The sequence below is a fragment of the Lagopus leucura genome, unplaced genomic scaffold, assembly GCF_019238085.1.
Source record: "Lagopus leucura isolate 7727_CA_CO unplaced genomic scaffold, USGS_WTPT01 35130-1_obj-0_obj, whole genome shotgun sequence".
Lineage (NCBI taxonomy): Eukaryota > Metazoa > Chordata > Aves > Galliformes > Phasianidae > Lagopus > Lagopus leucura.
In genome coordinates, this window is record NW_024964715.1 from 16,992 (window position 1) to 37,703 (window position 20,712).

A 20,712-nucleotide genomic window follows, 5' to 3' on the forward strand; every position below is an offset into this window, starting at 1 on the left:
GGGGCGGGGTGTGAAACGGCGCTCGGCAGCTGAAATGGCCGGGAACCGTGGGAACGGTTGGGAGGGCGGGACAGCGCGGACAGACAGACGGACAGCTCGGGGCGCGCAGCGGGGATGGGACGGGACGCACGGACAGACAGATGGAGCCCCGCCAGGCGGCGCTGAGCTGAGCCCGACCCGCAGCGGCCGGGGGGCAGGCGGGGGGGGGGGGCGCGGCGCGGGCAGCGCTCGGTGCGGGAAACGTCGGAACGTCGGCAGCCGAAACGTCGGCGGGAAACGCGGGAGAACGAATGCGGAGAGCGGGGCTTAACGGTGCCGCCGTGCGGCCACACGTGGGTCCAACACCGCCGTCCGCCGTGGAGCGGAGCGCGGCGGTTTCCTATTTTCTGAGCCGGGTTTCTTCCTAAACGCGGCTGCGGTGCAGCGGAGGGGGGGGAAGGAGCGCGGAGGGGCGGACGCTCCCGTACCCACCGGAATGCACAGAACGGCCGTAAGCGCAGCGGCCGCGGTGGAGCCCATAGGAAAAAGTGGACTGCGGGTGCGGGTGCGCGGTGCCGCGATGTCGCGATGTCCGCCCCCGTTCGGGCGAAGCGCTCCGGCACTGAGGAACAACGGCTGCGCCGCCGCACCTCGGCCCGGCCGGAGCGCCCCGGGGACACGGCGGCACGGCGAGCGGCCCCGCGCATCGACGGACCGCCAGGAGCCGCGAGCGGCAGCGAAGGGATCGCGGCGTCAGCAATGACAGCAACAGCGCCGGGGAGAGAAGGGGCCGGGACGAAAGCCGGGGGCGGTTCGGGAAGCGGCGCCGTTGGGCCGCGGCAGGCGCTGCGGGGATTCCGTTCTGCCGGGGATGAGGGAGCTCCTTCGGCAGCGAGCTTCCAGCTCGGCCGCGAGGGTTTCGCAGAGTCGACGCGGCGGGGGGGGGGGGGCCGACGTCGGCGCGGACGGACCGCGACCCGGGAGCGCCGCGTGCAGGAGGAGCGGACCGTCGGTAACCCGGCCCGACGCCGTGCGGCGACCGCGAGGAAGCGGGAGGAGCTGCGACCGTGCGCTGACCGCGGCGTCAGCGGCTCAGCGGGACGCGGCGGCTGCGGCCCGTGGTGCGGAACGGGAGGGGAGGAACGCGTTGGGGGCCACGAACCCCCTTACCGGCGGCCGGCTGCGGTCCGTGGGGCTGCAGTGACCACGAACGGCAGGGTACAAAATCCTCGGGGCGTCACAGACGGAGCACGGCAAAGGGCTGCTCTGAGCTTCAGGAGAGCGAAAGTGGAACTTGTCAGGGCACTGCTTGGCAGGGAGACGTGGGAGAAAGCACGGGAGGGGAGGGGGCCCAAGAAAGCTGGTTGGTATTCAAGGCCCATCTCCTCCGAGGCCAGAAGCCGTGCATCCCCAGGAAGAGGAATGCAGGCAAGGGTACCGGCAGGCTTCCGTGGATCAACGAGGAGCTCCTGGACTTCCACTCAAAGAGGAGGTCTGTGGGGGTGGAAGCAGGAACAGCATTACCTGGGGGGCTGCAAAGGAGCTGCCAAAGCAGTCAAGGATTGGGCTCGGAAAGCCAAAACCCAAACAATTAAATCTAGCCAGGGACATCAAGGGGAACAAGAAATTCTTGAACAAGAAATTCTTGTAACCAAGGTGGATCCGTGATAAAAGGTGATAGTGATAGGACCAGAGGGAATGGTTTCAAGCTACGGCAGGGGAGATTCAGGCTGGATATCAGGAAGTATTACTGTTCAGAAAGGGTGGTCAGGCACTGGAATGGATGCCCAGGGAGGTGATGGAGTCACCGACCCTGGGGGTGTTCAAGGAAAGACTGGATGTTGTGTTGAGGGACACGGTTTAGTGGGAGCTGTTGGTAATAGGTGAACGGTTGGACTGGATGAGCTTTTAAGTCTTTTCCAACCTTGGTGATTCTGTGATTCTATGATTCTAAAAGGAAGGCCAGGGAGGATGTGGGCCCTGTCCTGAAGGAAACAAGCCCTGGTCATGAGGGATGTGGCCGAGGTGCTCCATGACTTCTTTGCCTCAGCCTTCACTGGCCAGGGCTCAGTGCCACTCTGCCCAAGCTGCAGAAAGCAATGGTAAGAACTGGGAGAAGGCAGAGCTGCTGCAAGCGAAGATGGGGTTTGCATAATCAATAAATACACACAGTTGTTATAATTAAGAAATATACAGGAAAGCTAAGCTCAACAGGTAATCACACCAAAGAAGAATGGATGGAAAGCTTTCCCTTGTCTTGGGCTCGCTGAAAAGATGCCAAGACGAGCGACTTCCAGCAGAGATTCTGCCCACCAGCAGCCAGCTCTTCAGTGGGCCCAGGAGAGGCGCAGCCAGGCTCCCCCCTTCCAGCAGCACAGCCGAATCGCCTCACCTGTGCTCCCAGGGCTGCCTCACAGCTCGCCCCAGGTGGTCGTGGTTCAGGCCGTGGTTCAGCAGCGCCCGCACAAGGTTCAAGACCATCTAAAGAACATAAAGGCACAGCTGCGTGGGAACCCGATGAGTTCTGAGGGAACTGGCAGTGAAGCTGCCAAGCTGCTGCCCATCATATTTGTCCTGGCAGTCTGGAGGAGTTACCAGCGATTGGAAAGGGAAAAAGAATGATCGGGGAACTGCAGTCGGTGTCAGCTCTGTGCCTGGCAAGATCGTGGAGCAGATCCTCCTGGAGGCCCCACCGAGGCACATGGAAAATAAAGGAGGTGATTGATTGTAACCAGTGTGGCTTTGCCAACATCAAATCATGCCTGACAAACTTGCAGGTCTTTTAATGACAGTTACAGCATCAGTGCATAAAGGAAGAGCGTGGCCAGCAGGTCAAAGGAGGTGATCCTCCCCCTCTACTCTGCCCTGGTAAGACCTCATCTGGAGTACTGCGTCCAGTTCTGGGCTCCCCAGTACAAAAAAGACAGGGATCTCTTGGAAAGAGTCCAGCGGAGGGCCACGAAGATGGTGAAGGGCCTGGAGCATCTCCCCTATGAGGAAAGGCTGAGTGAACTGGGTCTGTTCAGCTTTGAGAGGAGGAGACTGAGAGGGGACCTGATCCAGGTCTATAAATATCTAAGGTGTGGGGGGCAGAATGGCGAGGCCGGACTCTTTTCAGTGGTGAGTGGAGACAGGACAAGGGGAAACGGCTGGAAACTGCAGCATAGGAAGTTCCGCACAAACATGCGCAAGAACTTCTTTACAGTGAGGGTGACGGAGCACTGGAACAGGCTGCCCAGGGAGGTGGTGGAGTCTCCTTCTCTGGAGATGTTCAAGACCTGCCTGGATGCCGACCTGTACGACCTGCTGTAGGGAACCTGCTTTGGCAGGGGGGTTGGACTCGATGATCTCTGGAGGTCCCTTCCAACCCCTACAATTCTGTGATTCTGTGATTCTGTGAAGAGCAGCTGGCATCATCTACTTGGACATGTGCAAATCATTTGGCACTGTTCTGCACGGCAGCCTGGTCACCAAGGCGAGGACAAATGGCTGTGATGGAGGGATGGCTGGCTGGATTTGGCATTGGCTTCATGCTTGCACTCGACTGCTCAGTGCCCACGTGGAGACTGGTGGTGAGCGGCGTTCCTCAGAGACCAGTGCTGGGAGCAGGGTGATCTGCCATCTTTGTAGGCAGCACGGGCAGCAGGATCCAGCCACCCTCAGCAGTTTTACAGATGGAACCGAGCTGAGTGCAGCTGAGGGAAAGGACGTTGTCCAGAGGGATCTGCACAGGCTGGAGAGGTGTGCCCGCGTCAGCTTCGTGAACTTCAACAAGACCAGGTGCAGGGTCCTGCATCTGGGTTGGGGCAACCTCAAGCACAGTGCAGGTTGGGCAGAGAATGGCTTGAGAGCAGCCCTGAGGAGGATTTGGAGTGTTGGTGGACCAAAGATTCAACATGAGCCAGCAACGCGTGCTTGCAGCCCAGGAGGCCAAACAGATCCTGGGCTGCATCAAGAGAAGCGTGACCAGCAGGGAGAGGGAGGTGATTCCATCCCTCTGCTCTGCTCTCGTGAGATCCCACCTGCAGTTCTGCGTCCGGTTCTGGAGCCCTCAGCACAAGGACACGGAGCTGCTGCAGGCCATGAAGATGATCAGAGGATGGAGCACCTCCACTACGAGGACAGGCTGAGAGCTGGGGCTGTGCAGCCTGGAAAAGGTTCTGGGGAGACATTATAGCCCTTCCAGGACCTGAAGGGCCTACGGAAAAGCTGGGGAGAGACTTTTTATAAGGGCATGTAGGGACGAGGGGAAATGGCTTTAAACTGGAAGAGTAGATTTAGACTAAACGTTAGGAAGAAATTCTTTACTGTGAGGTGGAGACACTGGCACAGGCTGCCTGGTGAGGCTGTGGATGCCCCCTGCCTGGAAGCACTGCTGGGAGGCCAGGCTGGATGGGGCTGTGAGCAACCTGGGCTATGGGAGGTGTCCCTACCTGCAGCAGGGGATTGGGACGAGATGCTCTGAAAGGTCCCTTCCAACCCAAACTGCTCTGCGACTCTATGATTCTGTGATTCCCTATCCTGTTTTCTTATGTTCAAAAGGATTACTGAGGGAAACACGCTCAGCAGGTCACAGCTGAGAAGAAATCTGAGAATGCTGAGACAACACGAGCTCACTGAGCGCCACGGGCTCCCTGCTCTCCTGTCGCACTCACGGCGGCTGTTGGCTCATTGTGACGCCCTGCCAGGCTGCATCCTCTGCTGCCTCTGCTGCCCCGGTCCCCTGGGGTCGCACCGACCCAGCAGGGATGCTGGGCTGCCTCCCCACACGTCCTGACTGCAGGCCATGGTGGGCACAACAGCCGCCTTTGGGGTTCCTTCTGGAAATGGTTCCTGCTGCAGAAGTACGCTCCTTACCGCACCTTCTGACCACTCTAGTAATTAGTTCAGCACGCAAAATGTTGATCTCAGTGATGGTTATTCATTAACATCTCAAAAGGTTTCCTTCAGAGGGAAGTTTTCAACTGATGCCATTGTTCCAAGTTTTAATTGGGGGCAAAGCAAAACCCCCTTCAGATGCAGAGAAGCTCTGGGACATCACAAGCTTTCATCCTTTATGTTGCCAAAGTAGGCACCACAAAAACGAGGAATAAAGGAGGAAAGACTGAACAAAATCTCCATCTATTCCCAAACTCCTATTTGCTAATTTATGTCCCATCTGAAAAGCTCAACTTAAAATGTGTTACTTGATTCAGCAGCAAGTGAAGTTTCCCAGCCAGAATGCAGACATTTCTTTTGAAAGCGATGCTCGAAGCACAGCTTTTCCAAGTCCTGGGCAGTTCGAATGAAGCTTTTCTATCGGGGTTTGAAAAGAACTTTGAACTGTTCCTCTTGCAATGGAAATGTGCTACGAGGAGAAGCACCGCGCTAATGGTGCTGCTGTGAGCTAGGCGTTACCGAGCCAGCAGCTCCCGTTTTGTCTTCGGATTTTGCGGTGTCTTTGGTGATCACTGTTTCCTCCCAAGAGCAGCACCACCGGTCGCACCCGTCAGCCTCAGCACAGCACGTTAGCTGCTCAGGCAGCTCAGAGCCCCGTCTGCCTCCTCAGCTGGGAGAAAAGCAGCGCTGCTGCCGCGCCTGCTCTGCACGATGCGTGCTCCGGACCAACGTTTGCTCACCGCAAACCGGAGAGCAACAAACGCGGCGCGGCGAGGGCTGAGGGCAGCAAAGGCACTCCTGCAGCAGGGGGGGCCGGAACCATCGGGCTCAGAGAGCGCGGAGATCGGGCACGCGGGGCGATGGCCGCCGCGCAGGGAGGATGGCAGCGTATTGGAACAACCGCAGAGACTTCACTCCTTCCCTCCTCGCAGCCGTCCGGGCTCCCGCGGGGAGGAAATGCCGCGGGCGTCCGACCCGCTGCGGGGTCGCGCTCGGATGCGTGCGCTCCGCGGAGCCGGGCGCTGCGCCCGCTGTTCTGGGCTGGTCGGCACCGGGCGATGCCTTTTGTTTTCCTGAAGTCCGAAAATCAAAGAAACAAGAAAAAACACAGAGAAACCAAAGAGTGGAGCTTGCAGGGCTTTGGAGCAGGAAAACGAAAGAGAGCCGAGGAGCCGCTTTTATGTTCCAGGACGCGAAGCGGCCGTTCAGCATCGCTCCGGGCACCAGCGGGCGGCTGGAGCAGAGCTGCTCGTCAGGCAGCGGCCACGCAGGAATCCGCGCTCAGAAGGGAAGCGGCGGGCGGTGCCCGGCAGCCGGGAAGGTGCCCGGCGTCCGGCTGTGCGCAGCTCCGTGCCGCTGCTGCGGCGCCGCCCTCAGCCCGCAAAACCGGAGAGATGAGCCAACGTCTGGCGCTCACACGCAATAACTGACACAACACCCGTTATTCCCTGCACAAATCCTTCATGGCCACCATAACACTTCTTTCCACTCCTACGACCCGCTTCCTCGCTCTCTCACATTTCCAGAATTCAGAAGCTTTCAATAGTATGAGTCTCTTGTTTCTTTTTTCAAGCCTGTCTGACTTGCAGAGAACTGAAGCAGCTGGGACAAAACACAGAACCTCCTCCCTGGGCCTCACAGCTCTGAAGAGCAGAGCGGGGCAGAGCCTCTGAGCTCTTTTGGTCCCAAATTCTGACAAGGACATTCTCTTCTACCTTAACTACCCCAAGGGTTCTCTGCTAAGCACGAGATCTGCCCTCAGCATTGCAGGTTTGCCCAGAAGGAGAACCGGACACCCTCAGGTGCATCCAGATCCCCCAGTACATTTGTTTTAAATCACCAGGAAATCAAAGCAGCACAGAAGTCTCATTTTTAAAAGCAGCTCCCAAAAAGTCTGCACCATCCAGCAAAGAAAGAAAGGGAATAAACTCAGAGCAAGAAAAAGTGCCTTAAAATCAAATCCAACAACCCCATGGCAAAGACTTTGCACCACCAAGCCATCCCTCAGAAGCCCTCCTCCTTCCCAGGGCAGCCCAGAAACGAGAGGCAGGTGAGGTGGCACCCACCAGAAAGGCTGCACCTGTGTGTGTCCCCATATAAACCCACCTGGGCAGCACCCAGGAGGCTTGTGGTGTCTGGGAGGGATGGGGCTGCTTGTGGGGCAGCAGTGCTCTAGCACTTTGAGGATGAGGATGAGGATGAGGTGAGGTTGGGGCCAGGGCCAGGGCCAGGGCCAGGAGGAGCTGGGCCATTTCCTTGCTGCTCTTTAATGAGGCTCTGCTTTGCTTGCAGGCTGCTGCTGCTCCTTTTGTTTGGATTTTTGCTGTTCTTGGCCCCTAGGGCCTTAGGGGAATTGGACCTCTCAGGTAAGAATGAATGAATTACTGGGATCTCCCTGTGCTACTGCTGGTTTGAGGGGCTCTGTGTTTGCTTCGAGCCCCCTCCTCTGCTGCTGGTGTGAAAGGGGCTCTTGGATTGGGGCTGAGCTGGCTGATCTTTCCTCTGCAGAGAGCGTGACCTGCCTGCAGGACAGGCTGGAGCTGGAGCTTCCCGGGGAGCTCGGCAATCACTCGTGGCGTGTGCGCGCCGTGGGTAGGTGTTGCTGCTGCCCTGGCTCAGCTGTTCCCTCCAAGGCTTGAAGTCAGCTGCTGCCTGCAGGGCTGGCTGTTCCCTTCTCCATAGATGTAAGCGGGGAGGAGATGATGTCCTGTGAGCACACTGTGGATTATGAGAAGCTGCTGCTCAGAGCCCTGCTGGTGAACTGCACTAGCCTGGAGGTAAAGCGCGCTTCTGTTCTGGGAGCATGATGTCATGGAGTGTTTGGGGTTTTTCTGCTGCTCGAGGTTGGGCTTAGTAGGATTTCTACCTCTAATTTCTACTGACTTCTCTACTGTGAAGGGCCCCTTCTGCTGGGTTACTGTTCCCTGAGTGCTTCCTCTTCCAGCTGTGCGTTAAACACCTTCAGATGCTGCTAGGAATGCTGTACTCTCCTGTGATGGAGTGGAGAGCTACTTTAAATGATACCTGTAGGAGCTGGAAGGGGCCCAAGGGTGTCAGCACCTGGCAGATACATGTATGCATGAACACATAATCTGAGCTATGCAGAGCTGTTAAAGCAGAGTGGGGAGAGGCCCAGAGGCCTTCCTGGTACCAGCTGCTGTCAGGCACTGGAAGTACCCCTGGTACTTGCTCCAGGAGTGCCGGCATCGCTGCCAGGTGCTCTCTGAGGCTCTGCTCCCAACTCCCTCAGTGCTTTGTGTCCCTCTGCCTGACCTGCTGACCCAGAGAGCCCATCTCTACCTCAGAGCTCTTGAAATACTAGCTGATGTTGTACCAGCTCAGCTGCTTATCCTAATGATGAAGGAGCAAACGGTGAAGGGCTTCTATGCTGCACTGCTGTTCTTTCCTGAGTTGACATCCCTCCTGATTGAAGCCTGTCTCCCTGCAGCACGGCCAGCACCAGCTGAGGCTGCTCCTGCTGCTGAACGGTACCGTGGGAGAGGAGAGGAACGTCACCTACAGCGCTCAGTGCAGCACTACCCGCGGGGATGAAATCATCGCTCCTCTCTTTGTTGGTGTGACCGAGTGCACAAAGGATTCCATGGCGGTGGGTGAGGGCGGTGCTGTGGGTCCTGCCGGGGGCCTTGGGGCAGGCTGGGGTCCCACGGAGCGGTGTCTCTGGGGAGGTCTGTTGGCTGCAGCCCTCCTCGGCACGGAGCTCTGCTCTTTGAGAGCCGTTCTGCGAGCAGCTGTGCCCAGCGCTGTGGTGCCATACCGTGCCTGGGGGGTGGGGGCTGCTGGCGCCGACTCCAGCTTTGGGGACGTGTAGCAGAGACTTCTCTTAGAAGCAGACAGTGGTTACAGCTTCATCTGAGGTAACTCCCGTGCTCTCTTTCCTCAGGTTACCTTCCCAGGACCAAGTCTCAGTGATGAGCACCTGGTAGGTGTCTCCCTGCTGGCAGAAGGTGTCTGTTCTGGACCCAAAGACAGCCTGTGGCCTTCAGGCTGGAGTAGCTACCGCTTGTTGGGGAGTCTAATGTGTAACCTCAGTGCAGATACATCGAATGCACAGCCTGTGCTGTGGTGGCCCAAAGTGCCCTGCTGCTGTGGGGCTGTGCTTTCCCTTCTAAGGGACCCCTCCTGCTCTGCAGGTTCAGGTGGCTGCGCTGGCTGGAACTCTGACAATTGATGATGGAATCAGGGTTCACCAGCTGAGCCTCGAGGAAGCCACGCAGCACGGCTACAGCTTTCTGACTGATGGACACCACCTGGTATTCCAGGCAGCCTTCACTGCCATTGGAGTTGTCTCCTACAAGGTAGGAGCGTGGAGCTCATGCTGAAGGGATGATGCAGCTTTTTCCGGGGCTGGAAGCCTTCCTCTGATGGAAGTGTTTGTGGGTTATGGCTAGAGCTGAGTTCATCTGGAGCTGTGCCTAATGGTATGAGCAGGCTGTTAGTTTGCAGAGTTACCTTGAGTTGTCTGGCCCTGCTCAGGGTGCACCTGCAGCAGCACGGTTCTGCTGGGGTTCTGCCTGTCCTTTGAGCAGAGCTTTCCTAAAGAGTGAGCGTGCAAAGCTCCACTTCCTTCCTGAAGACCAGCAGCCTCAGGTGGGCATTGCGTGGCTCTGCAGAGCTTCACCTGTGCTGCCTTCTGCACTGAGTGCCTTGCTCTGCATCCTGCCCTGCAGCACAACCACGAGGCGCTCTACACTGCGGCACTGAAGCTCACGTATGGCCCTCCTGAACACAGACTGACCGTGGAGTCAAGAATGCTTTGTGCTCCAGGTAATGTGTGGGAGAAGCTGCCTGCTCCTGCTTTGACAAGGATGTTCTGCTTCAACAAGGATGTTGTTGCAGGTTCGGTGCTTTGTAACACGACACACATGGCTGTTGCCATCCCAGCTTTCCCGGGGACCCTTATGGCTGTGGCTGTAGAAGATGAGACCATCCCAATGGACCAGCTCCAGGACAAAGCCATTACTCTCAACACAACAGGAGGGGTCAACCTGCTTGTCAGCAGGGGAGACCTGAAGTCTGCAGTGAGTTGATGTTCTGGGGTTGTGGGGGTGGCTGTGCTCACAGCTCTTTGGGCTTTGCTTGTTACGAAGCACACCATCTCTGACTGGATGGGTCCTGGGTTGGCCACGTGTGCTGTGACTGATCCAGGGTGGCTGTGGCCCAGATAAATGTCATCTCACTGGGTAGCAGATAAGCATCACCCTCAAAAGAAACTCAGACTTCATGAACTGTCCTTTGAGAGCAGCTGGAGGTTGCACTGCTGTGAGGTGGGCTGCTGTTGGAGATGCCTGGAGCAATGCAGGTCTTCTGCTCTTCATGCCATGTGGCTGCAGAGCAGACTGAACTGCTCCGTTGTAGGTGTTAAGGGCAACTCTTGCATTATGCTCCAGGAGAGTAACTTGTCTTCCAGCTACATGGGGAGAGCTGCCCCGGAGTTCAGTCCTACCTGTCCTCCTTGAAACTGACTTTTCATTTCCATGGGGAGACTGTGGCGATGGTGATGCGCCCGGAGTGCCCCTGTGACCAGCACGCACCAATAGGTCAGTTATGCCCTGCTCAGCTGGCAGACCCCAACTCTGCCCATTCTTGACCTGCTCCTTCCCAGGAAGTTCCTGTGGCCAAAATACAGCAGCTGTTTGGCAGACTGAGCTGTTGCTATTTGGGCATGACTCCTGTACCTCTGTTCCAGCTGCTGTATGCACTCAGGATGGGTACATGGATTTTGAAGTCCTTGCTGGCAGTACTACACCTCCGCTAGCCCTGGACACACTCAGGCTCAGAGATCCCATGTGCAAACCTGCCTTCAGGTCCCCCTCAAATGACAGGGCCTGGTTTCACGTCCCACTGAGAAGGTGTGGGACCAGGTACTGGGTGAGTTCCCACTGCTGGCAGGGGGGGCTTTGTGGGGGGAATGCCCTCAACTAATGCTGCTGTCGCTCCTCAGCTTGAAGGAGAGAAGATAATGTATGAGAATGAGGTGAGGGCGCTGCGGTCTGATCGTGTGCTGCACAGGATCTCAAGGGACAGTGAGTTCAGGTGTGTCAGGAAGTCTCTCTGGCTGAGACTTGGCTGTGGGTATGCTGTGCACAGGTGTGAGACTTGCTTCTTGTTCCCTGCCCAGGTTAACGGTGCTGTGTTCCTTCAGCAATGGTGATGCCTCCATCTCTGTAGGGGTTGAAAACCCTCCCCCCCTGGCTGCTTCCATGAACCAAGGCTCCCTCTCTTTAATTTTTCTAAGCTACCCAGGTAAGCCATCCCCAGGCTCAGGGCAGTAATTCATGCTTGAGATGAGAGGAAGGGTGTGCAAGTCTGGGTGTGTGGGCTTTGTGGGGCCCTACATGCTTCTCTTCCTCCTGCTGTGCTACTTGAGGTGGAGGAGCTGATTCTGGAGCTGAGTGCCTCTGGCTCCAGGAAGAGCTGCCAGCCAGCAGAGCAGCTGGCTTCAAAGCGCTTGGGTTTCTTCAGGACTACTGTTGTGCAGGAACTCACCTACCAAGGCTTTGGCTCTTGCAGAGGACTCGTACAGGCAGCCATACCGTGATGACCAGTACCCCATAGTGAGGTACCTCCAGCAGCCCATCTTCATGGAAGTGCAGGTCCTGAACCGCAATGACCCCAACCTCCATCTCCAGCTGGATGACTGTTGGGCAACAGCATCAGAAGATCCGAGCTCGCTTCCTCAGTGGAATATTGTTGTTGATGGGTGAGTGCCCCGCTGGAGGCACGCTGCCCTGTCGGCTGCGGGGTTTGGCTGCTTCTCCCCTCGCCCCTTCTCTCTGCATTCCCAATTGGAGGCATGGGGCAACAGGCCCTGCTTTGGGGGGTGCTGCTGGGCGCCGCTGCCTGGTGCCACGCATGGAGGCGTCCTGGAACTTGCAGGATGGCGCCTGTGCTTTGAACTGTAGCTTGCGGCTGGAAGCGGAGCAGCCTGGGCTGTAGGGAGGCGTCCTCCCGTAGCAGGGGGGTGTTGGTGTCTTAGAGGTCCCATCCCACCTCGGCCACTCTATGGCCTCTGCCCTACCACCGATGGGCTGCTTCTCCTCCCTGCAGGTGTGAGTACGACCAGGACAGCTACAGGACTGCGTTCCATGCTGTGGGCCGCGGCGTCAGCTATCCCAACTATCGCCAGAGGCTGGAAGTGAAGGCTTTTGCTTTCGTGTCGCACAAAGCCCTCCCCGGCCTGGTGAGTGCCGCTTATCGCTTACTGCACTCAGCAAGACCTCCCGTCTCCTGTAAGCGAGCGGCCACATCTGTTCTGTGCAGGTGTACTTCCACTGCAGCGCCCTCCTCTGCGACCGCTTCCAGCCGGACTCCCCCTTGTGCACAGCGAGGTGCCCCAGGCCGCCTAGGAGCAAGCGAGGTATCGCCCCGGCGCGCCCTGCGTCCTACGGTAGTGCCGACGCGCGGCACCGCGCCGCTCACTTCTCTCTCCCGTGCGCGGTTGCAGGCGGTGTGAGGCCGGGCGCCAGTTCCACGGCGAGCCTGCAGGGTCCGGTGCTCCTGGTGCCCCGCGGATGGGCGGCAGCTGGAGGTGAGGAGCGGCGCTGGCGTGCGCTGCCCGGCCGTGGGGGGCGGCCCCTCAGCGCCATGCTTTTCTGCTCCCCTTGCAGGGGACGCTGCGCTGAGCCGGGCGACGTGGGCTGCGGTGACTGCGGCTGCTGTTGGCGTTCTCTCTCTGGCGGCCGCGATGCTGTTATTTATGGCTCTTCTTAAATGCCTGAAAAGAAGAGCCCTGATGGTAAATGCGGTATATTAATGTTTGTTATCAAACTTGAATTAAAAATGTGGCTTTTCAGGTAAGAGATGTAGCTCTGGAGTTGGTCGTGTAGCTCCTTGGAGGTAAACGCAGGTGTCTCGGTGAATGGAGGCAGTGCTCCCCAGGTCTTCGGGCAGAGGAACCGAGCTGAAAACAGAAGAGAAGCCCCCAAAGCTTTAGGGCCTAAAGCTGGTGGCTGTTTCTTTGTCTCAGGAAAGCCGCGACTGCGAGAAAACAGCGGTGTGAAAGCAGCCCCTCTTCAGCTGCTCCTTCCCTCCCTTCGGAGAGGGGTTAAGCTGCTGCTTCGAGGTCAGCGCTGAGCACTGCGGCGTTCAGGTCTCCCCGTACTGCTCGGTAACGCAGTCGCCCCGCTGGCTTCAGAGCCGCGGGGCGGAGCAGTGCGATGCGGAACAGGCACCGCTCAGCTGAGCAGCGCCCTCCGAACGACGAGGTGTGAAGTGCACGGAGAATGGGAAGCGGGCGCTGAGACCCAGTGGGTGCGGGGTGGTGAGACTGCGAAGTGTCCCTTTGGAAGAGGTGGGCTGGGGGGAGGAAGATCCCGGTGTGAGGAAAAGGCGCGTATGTGACAGGAGAAGTAAAATGCGAGTGTAAATGCAGTGGGGTTCTCATCTGGAAGAGAAACTACACCTCCTCTTCCCTCCTTCCCTGTTTAAAGAGCACTTTTAGAAGGAAGTTTGTGGCAGTGGTTGGTGTTAGCTCTCCAGTAGTTCTGCTAATGCATTGCACACCTCAGTGCTAAGACTGCAGGAGGTGCCCGCTGTCCTTTAGGCTGTCACTTGGATCATTATACCACCTTTCCCCTCGAGCTTCAGAGAATGAGTGGGAGGCTCCTCCTCTCCCTGAGGAAATGCTTCTCAAACAGAAGCAAATGAAACTGGAGGTAGACCAGGTTTTAATCCAGGTTAAGGGTGGCTTGCAGGCAGCCCAGTAGGTTGAAGTGCTCTTTCTCCTGCAAGCCAAGAGCTGGGAGAGCACAACTGCTGCCTCTGTTTGGTGCCTCATCTGAAGGTGTGGCTGCTGCTTTTGTTGGGCTGTGTCTCCGTGCGACTGCTTGTGCCCAATTGCAGCACCTTGCTGGAAGCTGGCAGAGGCAAAACTAACTGAACTTGCTACAGGATTTCCTGAGCCTGCTATTGTGAGCAAGGCCAGGCTGTGAGCAGTGCTTTCACTTGTACAGCGTTGTTACTTTCTCTACCAATGCACTGATTTGAGAATAAACTCCTGCTTCTGGATGGCATAAGTGGAGAACATCAGCTCTGGCAATTGCCTTTCCCCACTAAACTAAATGGTGTTGGTCCCAATGGCTTTGGGTTAATGAGATTCTCCTTAAAACTGAACGTTTGGATTGTATTTGCTTTTAATCCAGTGAGAGAGCAGACAGCAGAGCAAAAGCGCTGGTCAGTGCCATGAGCCACTTCAGAATCTCCCATGTTCCAGCATCTCAAGGATGCTGTGCTGGACATCCTACTGCCCTGTGAGCAGAGCACAGAAGTGCTTGTAGTGGGCAGCTGGATAAGAAAGGTGTGCAGAGCTCTGCTGGGGCAAGGAGTAGTGAAGCTTTTCTTTAAGCTAAACTTGTTTCTTAGCATCACTACAGAATTATTCATTGTTGGTTTCAACTTCTTGTAAGTAGGTGGCGCAGTGCTGTGTGGGACTGGGTCTGTGATGCTGCCACAGCTTGGGGGGGGGGGAGAAGGCGTGGAGCGGAGCTCAGCTCCCACTGCCACTCCTTCACAATAAGCATTGCTGATGGGCTGACTATAATTCCTAAAAGGATTTGAGGCAGATCCTAACAGAGTGCTGCAATCCTTAATGGATGATAATCAAGGTTGTCTTGAGCAGGATTCCTTTTACCCTGACCTCTGTCATTGGATGCTCCCAAGGACCTGGCAGTGCCTGGAAGCCAGGGGGAGGCAGAGATGCTGGGTGCAGCCTGCTGTGGTGCAGGAGAGCTCGCAAGGATCCATCCTAGAGTACTTAGAACTGGCCAAGGTCAGCACCAGGTGTCTCTGAATTGTCCATCACTGGGAACCTAGAGAGGTGCCAGCTGACTGCCAGCCAGAGCAAAACCTCAGTACCTGTAGGCCTGTCGGACTCACCTCAGTGCTTGGAAAAAGGATGGAGAAAATTACCTTGGGAGGTTCTGAAGGACAGTGCTGTCTTTGGCCAGAGCCAGTGTGGGTTCACAGGGGAGGTAGTCTTTAACAAATGAATTTTCCTTCCATGGTGAAGTCACCTGTCCTGTTGGTGGAGGGAAGCCAGCTGCTGTTATCTTTAGGATTTCAGTAAAGCTTTCTATCCTGTATCCTTCTAGACAAACTGCCCAGCACTCAGCCCAAAATGTAATGAGGGGTTGGCCCTGGGGTTATGGTAAATGGGGACAGGGCTGGGGTCAAGGCCCCTCTGTGCTGCCACAGCGCTCCATTTTAGGGCTGCTTCTGTTGAACGCTTTCATCCACATCTTCGATGGAGTTTTGAAGGTGTCTCAGTAAGCCTGCCCCCAGATGGGGAGGAGCTGTTGGCTTCGTGGAGTACAGACAGCCTTGCAGGGAGCCAGGCACCACCAATGTGCAGTGTGACAAGCGGTGCTGCGTTCTGCGCTGTGCAGCCAGCCCTGGTGGCACAGCAGCCTGGGCCAAGGGATGCTGCTGAGCAGCCCTGCTGCTGGGGGTTTGGCTGCTGCAGGTGCTACCCACCAGTAGTGATAGCAAAAAACTGCATGCGTGCTCAAATGGTGTCTTTGTTCCATCTTCTCGATGGATTTCTCCTTCCCTATGTTACATAAACAGTACTACAGCCCTCTCTTTCCTTACAGAGAAACTCAATTTTGTTTTTGTCTTCCTGCTACCAACAGGAATTTTATGGAACATTCTATAGGGGAAAAGTTTTGAAATATCCACAGCAAATATTTTATTGAACAAGTGTGCTCCTGCTCGAAAGGAAAACCCTTAGGGAAGTTTTGAGGGCAACTCTTTATGCAACTCTTTACTTGAGAATAAATAAGAATAATGAGGCAAAAACAAACAGCACTCTATTAAACTCAGACAATTAGATAATGCTTAGAACTATGACAGCATTTTCGAAAATGGAAAAAGTTTAAACAAAGTGAGAGGTTACAACCAAGACACAGAACAGGCCACTTAAGCACCCAGAGCAGGGCAGAACAGAATGGCAGGCTGCAAGCTGCTGCAGTGAGGTGGCAGTGAGTGCAGGAAACCATCCCTGCAGCTGTACAGGTGTGCAAAAGCTTACACCACAATTAAGGTGTGATGAAACCTGCTTTCCTCTCACAACACACAGCATTAGTGTGGTATACTCACAATATTTTAACACGGGCTGGTAGCACTTAGAAATTTTTCACCTTTCAAAAGCATTTCTGATGTTCTGGGCTTTAACACTTATGTATGAAATGGCTAAACTGCTGCGCATGCGTTGCAAACAACAGTGCAGCCAGAGCTCCAGGAGCACAGGCAAACACTGCCCAGCCCTTCTCTTACCCAACTGCCCCCAACTCTGCTGTGACAGTTGCATCCCTCTCCCCAACTCTGCAGAACATTCCCTCGCTCACGCAGTGTCACGCTGTGCTGCTCAGCACGTGCTCCCACTATTGCTGTTACAGTGACAATGCACGATGCACGCCGGCTCTTTCAGCTCCCATATGAAGTGCACTGAGGTTGGATGCTTAACAAGTAAACGATTACATTGCAAAGGACAGACCTGCACAGCGGAGTGTTTGAAGATGGGCAGAATCCCACTATTTGTTCTTTCGTTTGTTGTCAGAGAAGTCCATGACAGACAGACTCTTCTGTGGCGAACTTCCATTAACTTCTTGCTTCCTCGCCTGGCTCCTGCACAGGAGAAAAGAACAGCTTTATGTCTGTTCTCCCCTAAGACTGCTGTCTAACTTTCTGCCAGAGCAGCTAAGCAACACGAGATGTAAGCCTGAGACTTCTGAACATCCGCTGCTGCTCTATGTGCCACAGCTCTCTGAAAAGGCACCGAACGCAAAAAGAGCGATCTGCCAGCACCTCTTTAACATCAAACTGTAATTTGTATGTAGGTTATCAGTACATCAGTACGTGCTGCAGGAGAGAGAAATCTTTCCTGGACCTGGTGGGCAAAGCGATGGGCCTGGCAGCACGCCTCGGAGGAGGGCTGCAAGTCCTGGAGGTGTGCAGACACACTGGGCTTGGCACCAGTCTTCTCTTCCTGAAGTACAACACCCTCACAGGAAACTGTGCATCCCTGAGAACCATGCAGAAATGCTGCTGTGATGAAGGACCAAACTAAGAAAGTCTCAGAGAGAGCAGCTGCAGCTTTTCTCCTTGCTCCCCCCTGTGCTTACGAGTGACCATCAGCCCTTCCTTGCTGTGAACGCACTGGCAGGCAGCAGGTGGCCCTCCAGCACAACCTGCCAGGACCACCCTCAGCCCAGCAGAGCACAGCTAAAGCACAGCTCCCTAAGCTGGCCTCCAAGCCCTGAGCTCCTGGCGCATGTGCAGACCTGACCTGCAATCCAGTACACGCGTAGCATCCAGAAAAACGACTCACTCCTACTAAAGCCACCCACGCTCTTCCCTTTATCAACTCGTGCTCCTATTCCAAAGCTACATTTCTGTCCATTTCTCTACAAATGCAGGTAAGCTGAGATAGCTGGGTACTGTGTTGTGCAGAAAGAACGCTGCTGCATCCTCTAGGCACACCTGAAAGCATGCTTTGAGGATGTTTAAATCAACATTAATTCTGAGATAAAGATAAATTTTGATGTTACAGTGTTAGCATATGCAGGTTTTTCAAGCTCAAAGGGAGGAGGTTTAAGGTTGGACATAAGAAAGCCTTTCAGAGTGAAGGTGGTGAGGCCCTGGCACAGGTTGCCCAGAGATGTGGTGGATGCTTCATGGCTGGAGACAGCCAAGGCCGGGCTGGGGGGCTCAGAGCACCTGATGGAGCTGTGCGTGTCCCTGCTCATGGCAGGCAGATGGATCGGATGGCCTTTAAAGGTCCCCTCTAACTCTAAGGATTCTGTGATTGTAACTCTCACCAAAATCCTTACTAATGATGAGATTTAATGTTGAAGCACCAAAGCAGCCAAAGATGCCCCAGCACCAAAAAACCATCCATTAAATGAACCAGAATTGGTTCACTGTTAAAATAAAGGCAGTAACCAAAGCAGCAGTGCAGGTGCAATTTGAAGTCAGGATGCAGAAGTCAGGGCTGTTACCTTGAGGCACACCAGCAATTGACCAGAGCTGAAAGAATGATGTAACAAACACTCAGCACTCCAGAAACTCCCAGTGAAAGCGCACCCAGGCCACAAAGCACACAGAGCAGGGCTACGCCCCCGATGGATATCACAACACCTAATAAAACAAGACAGAGAGTATCATTTAAACACGTTTATATACAACTGAGTTAGAAAAGCAGGTGTTCGACCACAACCCCAAAGTAAAAGCATTTGGGAAAATGGAATCAACCAGCTGATGGGGGAACAGCCAAGAGCCTGGCCCTAGCAGGACAGCACTGGAGGGCAAAGTAACAATGCCTTCCATAAAATACCAGAAACAAAAGCTTTGCGTGGCCAAGATAACTGGTTTTGCCGCAATCAGGGGTTCAGATTAGAAAGGCAATTAGGATTTCCTTTGGTACAGAATGCAGTTAATCAGATGACTGCTCTGAGGACTACACGCAGAAATCTTCAAATGCTTCAACTGGGACTCCAAAAAGAAGAAAAGAATAAGGAAAAGGTTTCTGCCTGAAAAGGGAGTACGTAGATTCATGCATACAATACCTTCCATGATTATCACACCAACACAAGCCATTATGACTGTCGTAATGACAAAGATGAGGAAAAATGCCACAGGAATAGTAGACACTGCAATGAACATCAGGAGCGATAAGGCAACAAAGGGATGGTCATCCAAATACAGGCCCAGGCGGGAGTTCATAAACGCAACGACCTGCGGAGGGAAGAACAGCGTTCAGCTGTATCTCATTGTAACTCCGCGGCCGCAGCTCGTCAGTGAGAAGCAGGGGAACACCTTTTGTAAGTCTGCAGGTGGAAACAAATCCCTTCTGTTAAAGCAGTTGTACACTGGAATTTCTGTGTAGAAGAGACATTTCTTTCCCTCTAAGCAAATACGTACTGTAGTTTATTTATGGAGCAGCACAAACATGTCACCAAACAGCCACTCTTCCACCTTAATGGCTATACTGGTAAGACAGAAGTGCAGAACAGTGGTCCCTTCATCTCGACTGCTGAAGATATGGGAGGGCTGCCCTTCCCCTGCACTCCTGAGCGTTTGCTCAAGAAAGAGAGCCCCAAGATTCCAAATAAAGGAAAAAAAGCATCACTGAGATAAACTGGGGCACTGCATCTCAAGAGCTGTAAAGATCCCAGCTTCGGAAGTGCGCCACAGACAGTTCTCCCAGTTCTCACGCAGACCTACGTTTGAGTTGCTGTGGATGGACTGCACGATGAAGTGCCATTGCTTCTGCAGCTCCTGCAGCTCTTTAGACATGCTGGGACCTGCAGTGCCACTGCCAGCCCTCGGAGCCACCGACCTCCCCTGCAGCCACGGCCGGGCGGAGGCAGACTCGTGCAGGTGTTTCCTGAAAATAAAGGAAAAGTTTTTGCCAAAACAGAGACTATACATTTTGTTGTTAATGTCATTTGTAGCCTAAAATGTTAGGTTCACAAAGGAAACCTAACGCACAGGCCCTGAAAGCTCTTCTGGAACTCCCAAGGGCAGAAATAAGTATCCAGGTGCCCTACCTCCTTCCTTACAGCCCGGATATCCCTAATTGAACAATGCCTGCTTTCACAAAACCAGCTAACAGTCAGCAGAGCACTCTGACACTAAGCAGAACATCCTTTTCCTGCTTAACAAGTCCCACGCATCATTGTTATCCAGGTCAGCATGGGGGTCCTCTCCAGTACAGCACTCTGAACTGCAACTCAAAAAAAAACCAAGAAGAGGGCAATATGGGGTCACGAAGAGGAAGGCTGCTTACTTTGTGTCTGAGGGTTTTGAGACCTCCACCCAAAACCAATGAGCACACGCAAGGAGAGGGACGCTATGGAATGGTTTTGGGGGGAGAACTGAATGTTTGGACCGCTCAGGAAACCTTTTGCATAGGTAAGACCAGTGAGGTGTATCAGCTGAAGGGCTTTTGTTCAGGGGGGCATGGTTAGGGCAGGCATCATAAATTAAGAATGCCTGCATCCTAACACATCGGGGCTGTTGAGGGCGTTTCCGCATTGTGCACCACAACCGTGACCCGTTTAACTGCGGGGGGACAGCACTGCTGGTGAGAAGAGCTGGGGCTGTGCAGGTGGAGAAGAGAAGGCTGTGGGGAGAGCTGAGAACGGCCTTCAGTGTCTAAAGGGGAGCAAGAGGAGAGAAGGGGACAGACTCTTCAGCAGGGTCTGTGGTGACAGAGCAAGGGAAATGGCTTCAAACTTCAACAGGGAGGTTTAGGTTGGACATAAGGAAGTCCAACAGAAGTCTGTTACAGTGAGGGTGGTGAGGCCCTGGCACAGCTTGCCCAGAAATGTGGTGGATGCTTCATGGCTGGGGACAGCCAAGGCCGGGCTGGGTGGGCTCAGAGCACCTGATGGAGCTGTGCGTGTCCCTGCTCATGGCAGGCAGACGGATCGGATGGCCTTTAAAGGTCGCTTCCAGCTCTCAGTTCTCTGTAAGTCGGCTTTCCCTGCACAGCACACAACACTCCCGGGCCTCCAAACGCGGCCCGAGCGGAGCGCAGCAACGCCACACAGCAGCGGCGCCAACCGCCCCCAGACGCCAACTGCTGCGCCGGCTCCATCATGCAAGGACACCCAACGCCACGCTCGGCTTCTCTGAATTCTGAACACGTAACCACGGCGTCAACGTTACTTTTTAAATAATTTTATATTAACTGAGTAACGTACGATTTTATCTACGCTGCCGCTACATCCGCACCCCCGACACGGACGGTACCAAACGCCGAACTCGGCTTCCCGCCGCGCCGCCTCTTCCCCTTCCGCGCCGCGCAGCGCAGTGGGGGAACCCACGGCCCCC

General features: G+C 55.0%; 2 protein-coding genes across 6 annotated transcripts in view; one reads left to right on the forward strand and one right to left on the reverse strand.

Annotated features, from left to right (window-relative positions):
- Positions 1 to 6,817: 6,817 nt before the first annotated feature.
- On the forward strand, positions 6,818 to 12,683 carry LOC122191825 (zona pellucida sperm-binding protein 2-like). 2 transcript variants are annotated; one of them, XM_042892226.1, is made up of 18 exons: positions 6,818 to 7,060; positions 7,150 to 7,223; positions 7,366 to 7,449; positions 7,540 to 7,634; positions 8,306 to 8,464; positions 8,759 to 8,797; positions 9,009 to 9,173; positions 9,546 to 9,642; positions 9,715 to 9,896; positions 10,286 to 10,415; positions 10,565 to 10,746; positions 10,820 to 10,911; positions 10,997 to 11,121; positions 11,341 to 11,578; positions 11,926 to 12,058; positions 12,139 to 12,235; positions 12,323 to 12,406; positions 12,486 to 12,683. In XM_042892226.1, the coding sequence occupies exons 1-18, from the start codon at positions 7,002 to 7,004 to the stop codon at positions 12,629 to 12,631; spliced, it is 2,181 nt and encodes a 726-aa protein (XP_042748160.1). In that variant the 5' UTR covers positions 6,818 to 7,001; the 3' UTR covers positions 12,632 to 12,683. The 2 variants fall into 2 exon arrangements, with proteins under 2 accessions (XP_042748160.1, XP_042748161.1); XM_042892227.1 differs by having other exon boundaries at positions 11,389 to 11,578.
- The window catches only part of LDAF1 (lipid droplet assembly factor 1), an 8,522-nt gene continuing 313 nt past the window's right edge, over positions 12,504 to 20,712 (reverse strand). Inside the window, exons 2-7 of one of the 4 annotated variants that reach the window (XR_006182468.1) lie at positions 19,099 to 19,261; positions 18,441 to 18,609; positions 17,874 to 18,012; positions 16,370 to 16,500; positions 14,785 to 14,893; positions 12,504 to 12,592 (exon numbers count right to left, since the gene is read on the reverse strand). Coding sequence is in view for 1 of the 4 variants with exons in the window: in XM_042892228.1 (XP_042748162.1) it covers positions 16,407 to 16,500; positions 17,874 to 18,012; positions 18,441 to 18,609; positions 19,099 to 19,170 (474 nt within the window). In the remaining 3 variants the exon portion in view is untranslated. Of the gene's footprint in view, positions 12,779 to 12,959; positions 14,704 to 14,784; positions 14,894 to 15,609; positions 16,501 to 17,873; positions 18,013 to 18,440; positions 18,610 to 19,098; positions 19,262 to 20,712 lie in introns of those variants that run through there. The other 3 variants (XR_006182467.1, XR_006182469.1, XM_042892228.1) reach the window with 3 other exon arrangements.

What these genes read in the sequence shown, in the direction of transcription:
- LOC122191825 (XM_042892226.1), top strand. Translation starts at nt 7,002, where the DNA reads ATGGGGCTGCTTGTGGGGCAGCAGTGCTCTAGCACTTTGAGGATGAGG. An exon ending in GCCGCCTAGGAGCAAGCGAG is followed by an intron (nt 12,236 to 12,322) that starts GTATCGCCCCGG and finishes GCGCGGTTGCAG; the next exon opens with GCGGTGTGAGGCCGGGCGCC. An exon ending in CGGATGGGCGGCAGCTGGAG is followed by an intron (nt 12,407 to 12,485) that starts GTGAGGAGCGGC and finishes CTCCCCTTGCAG; the next exon opens with GGGACGCTGCGCTGAGCCGG.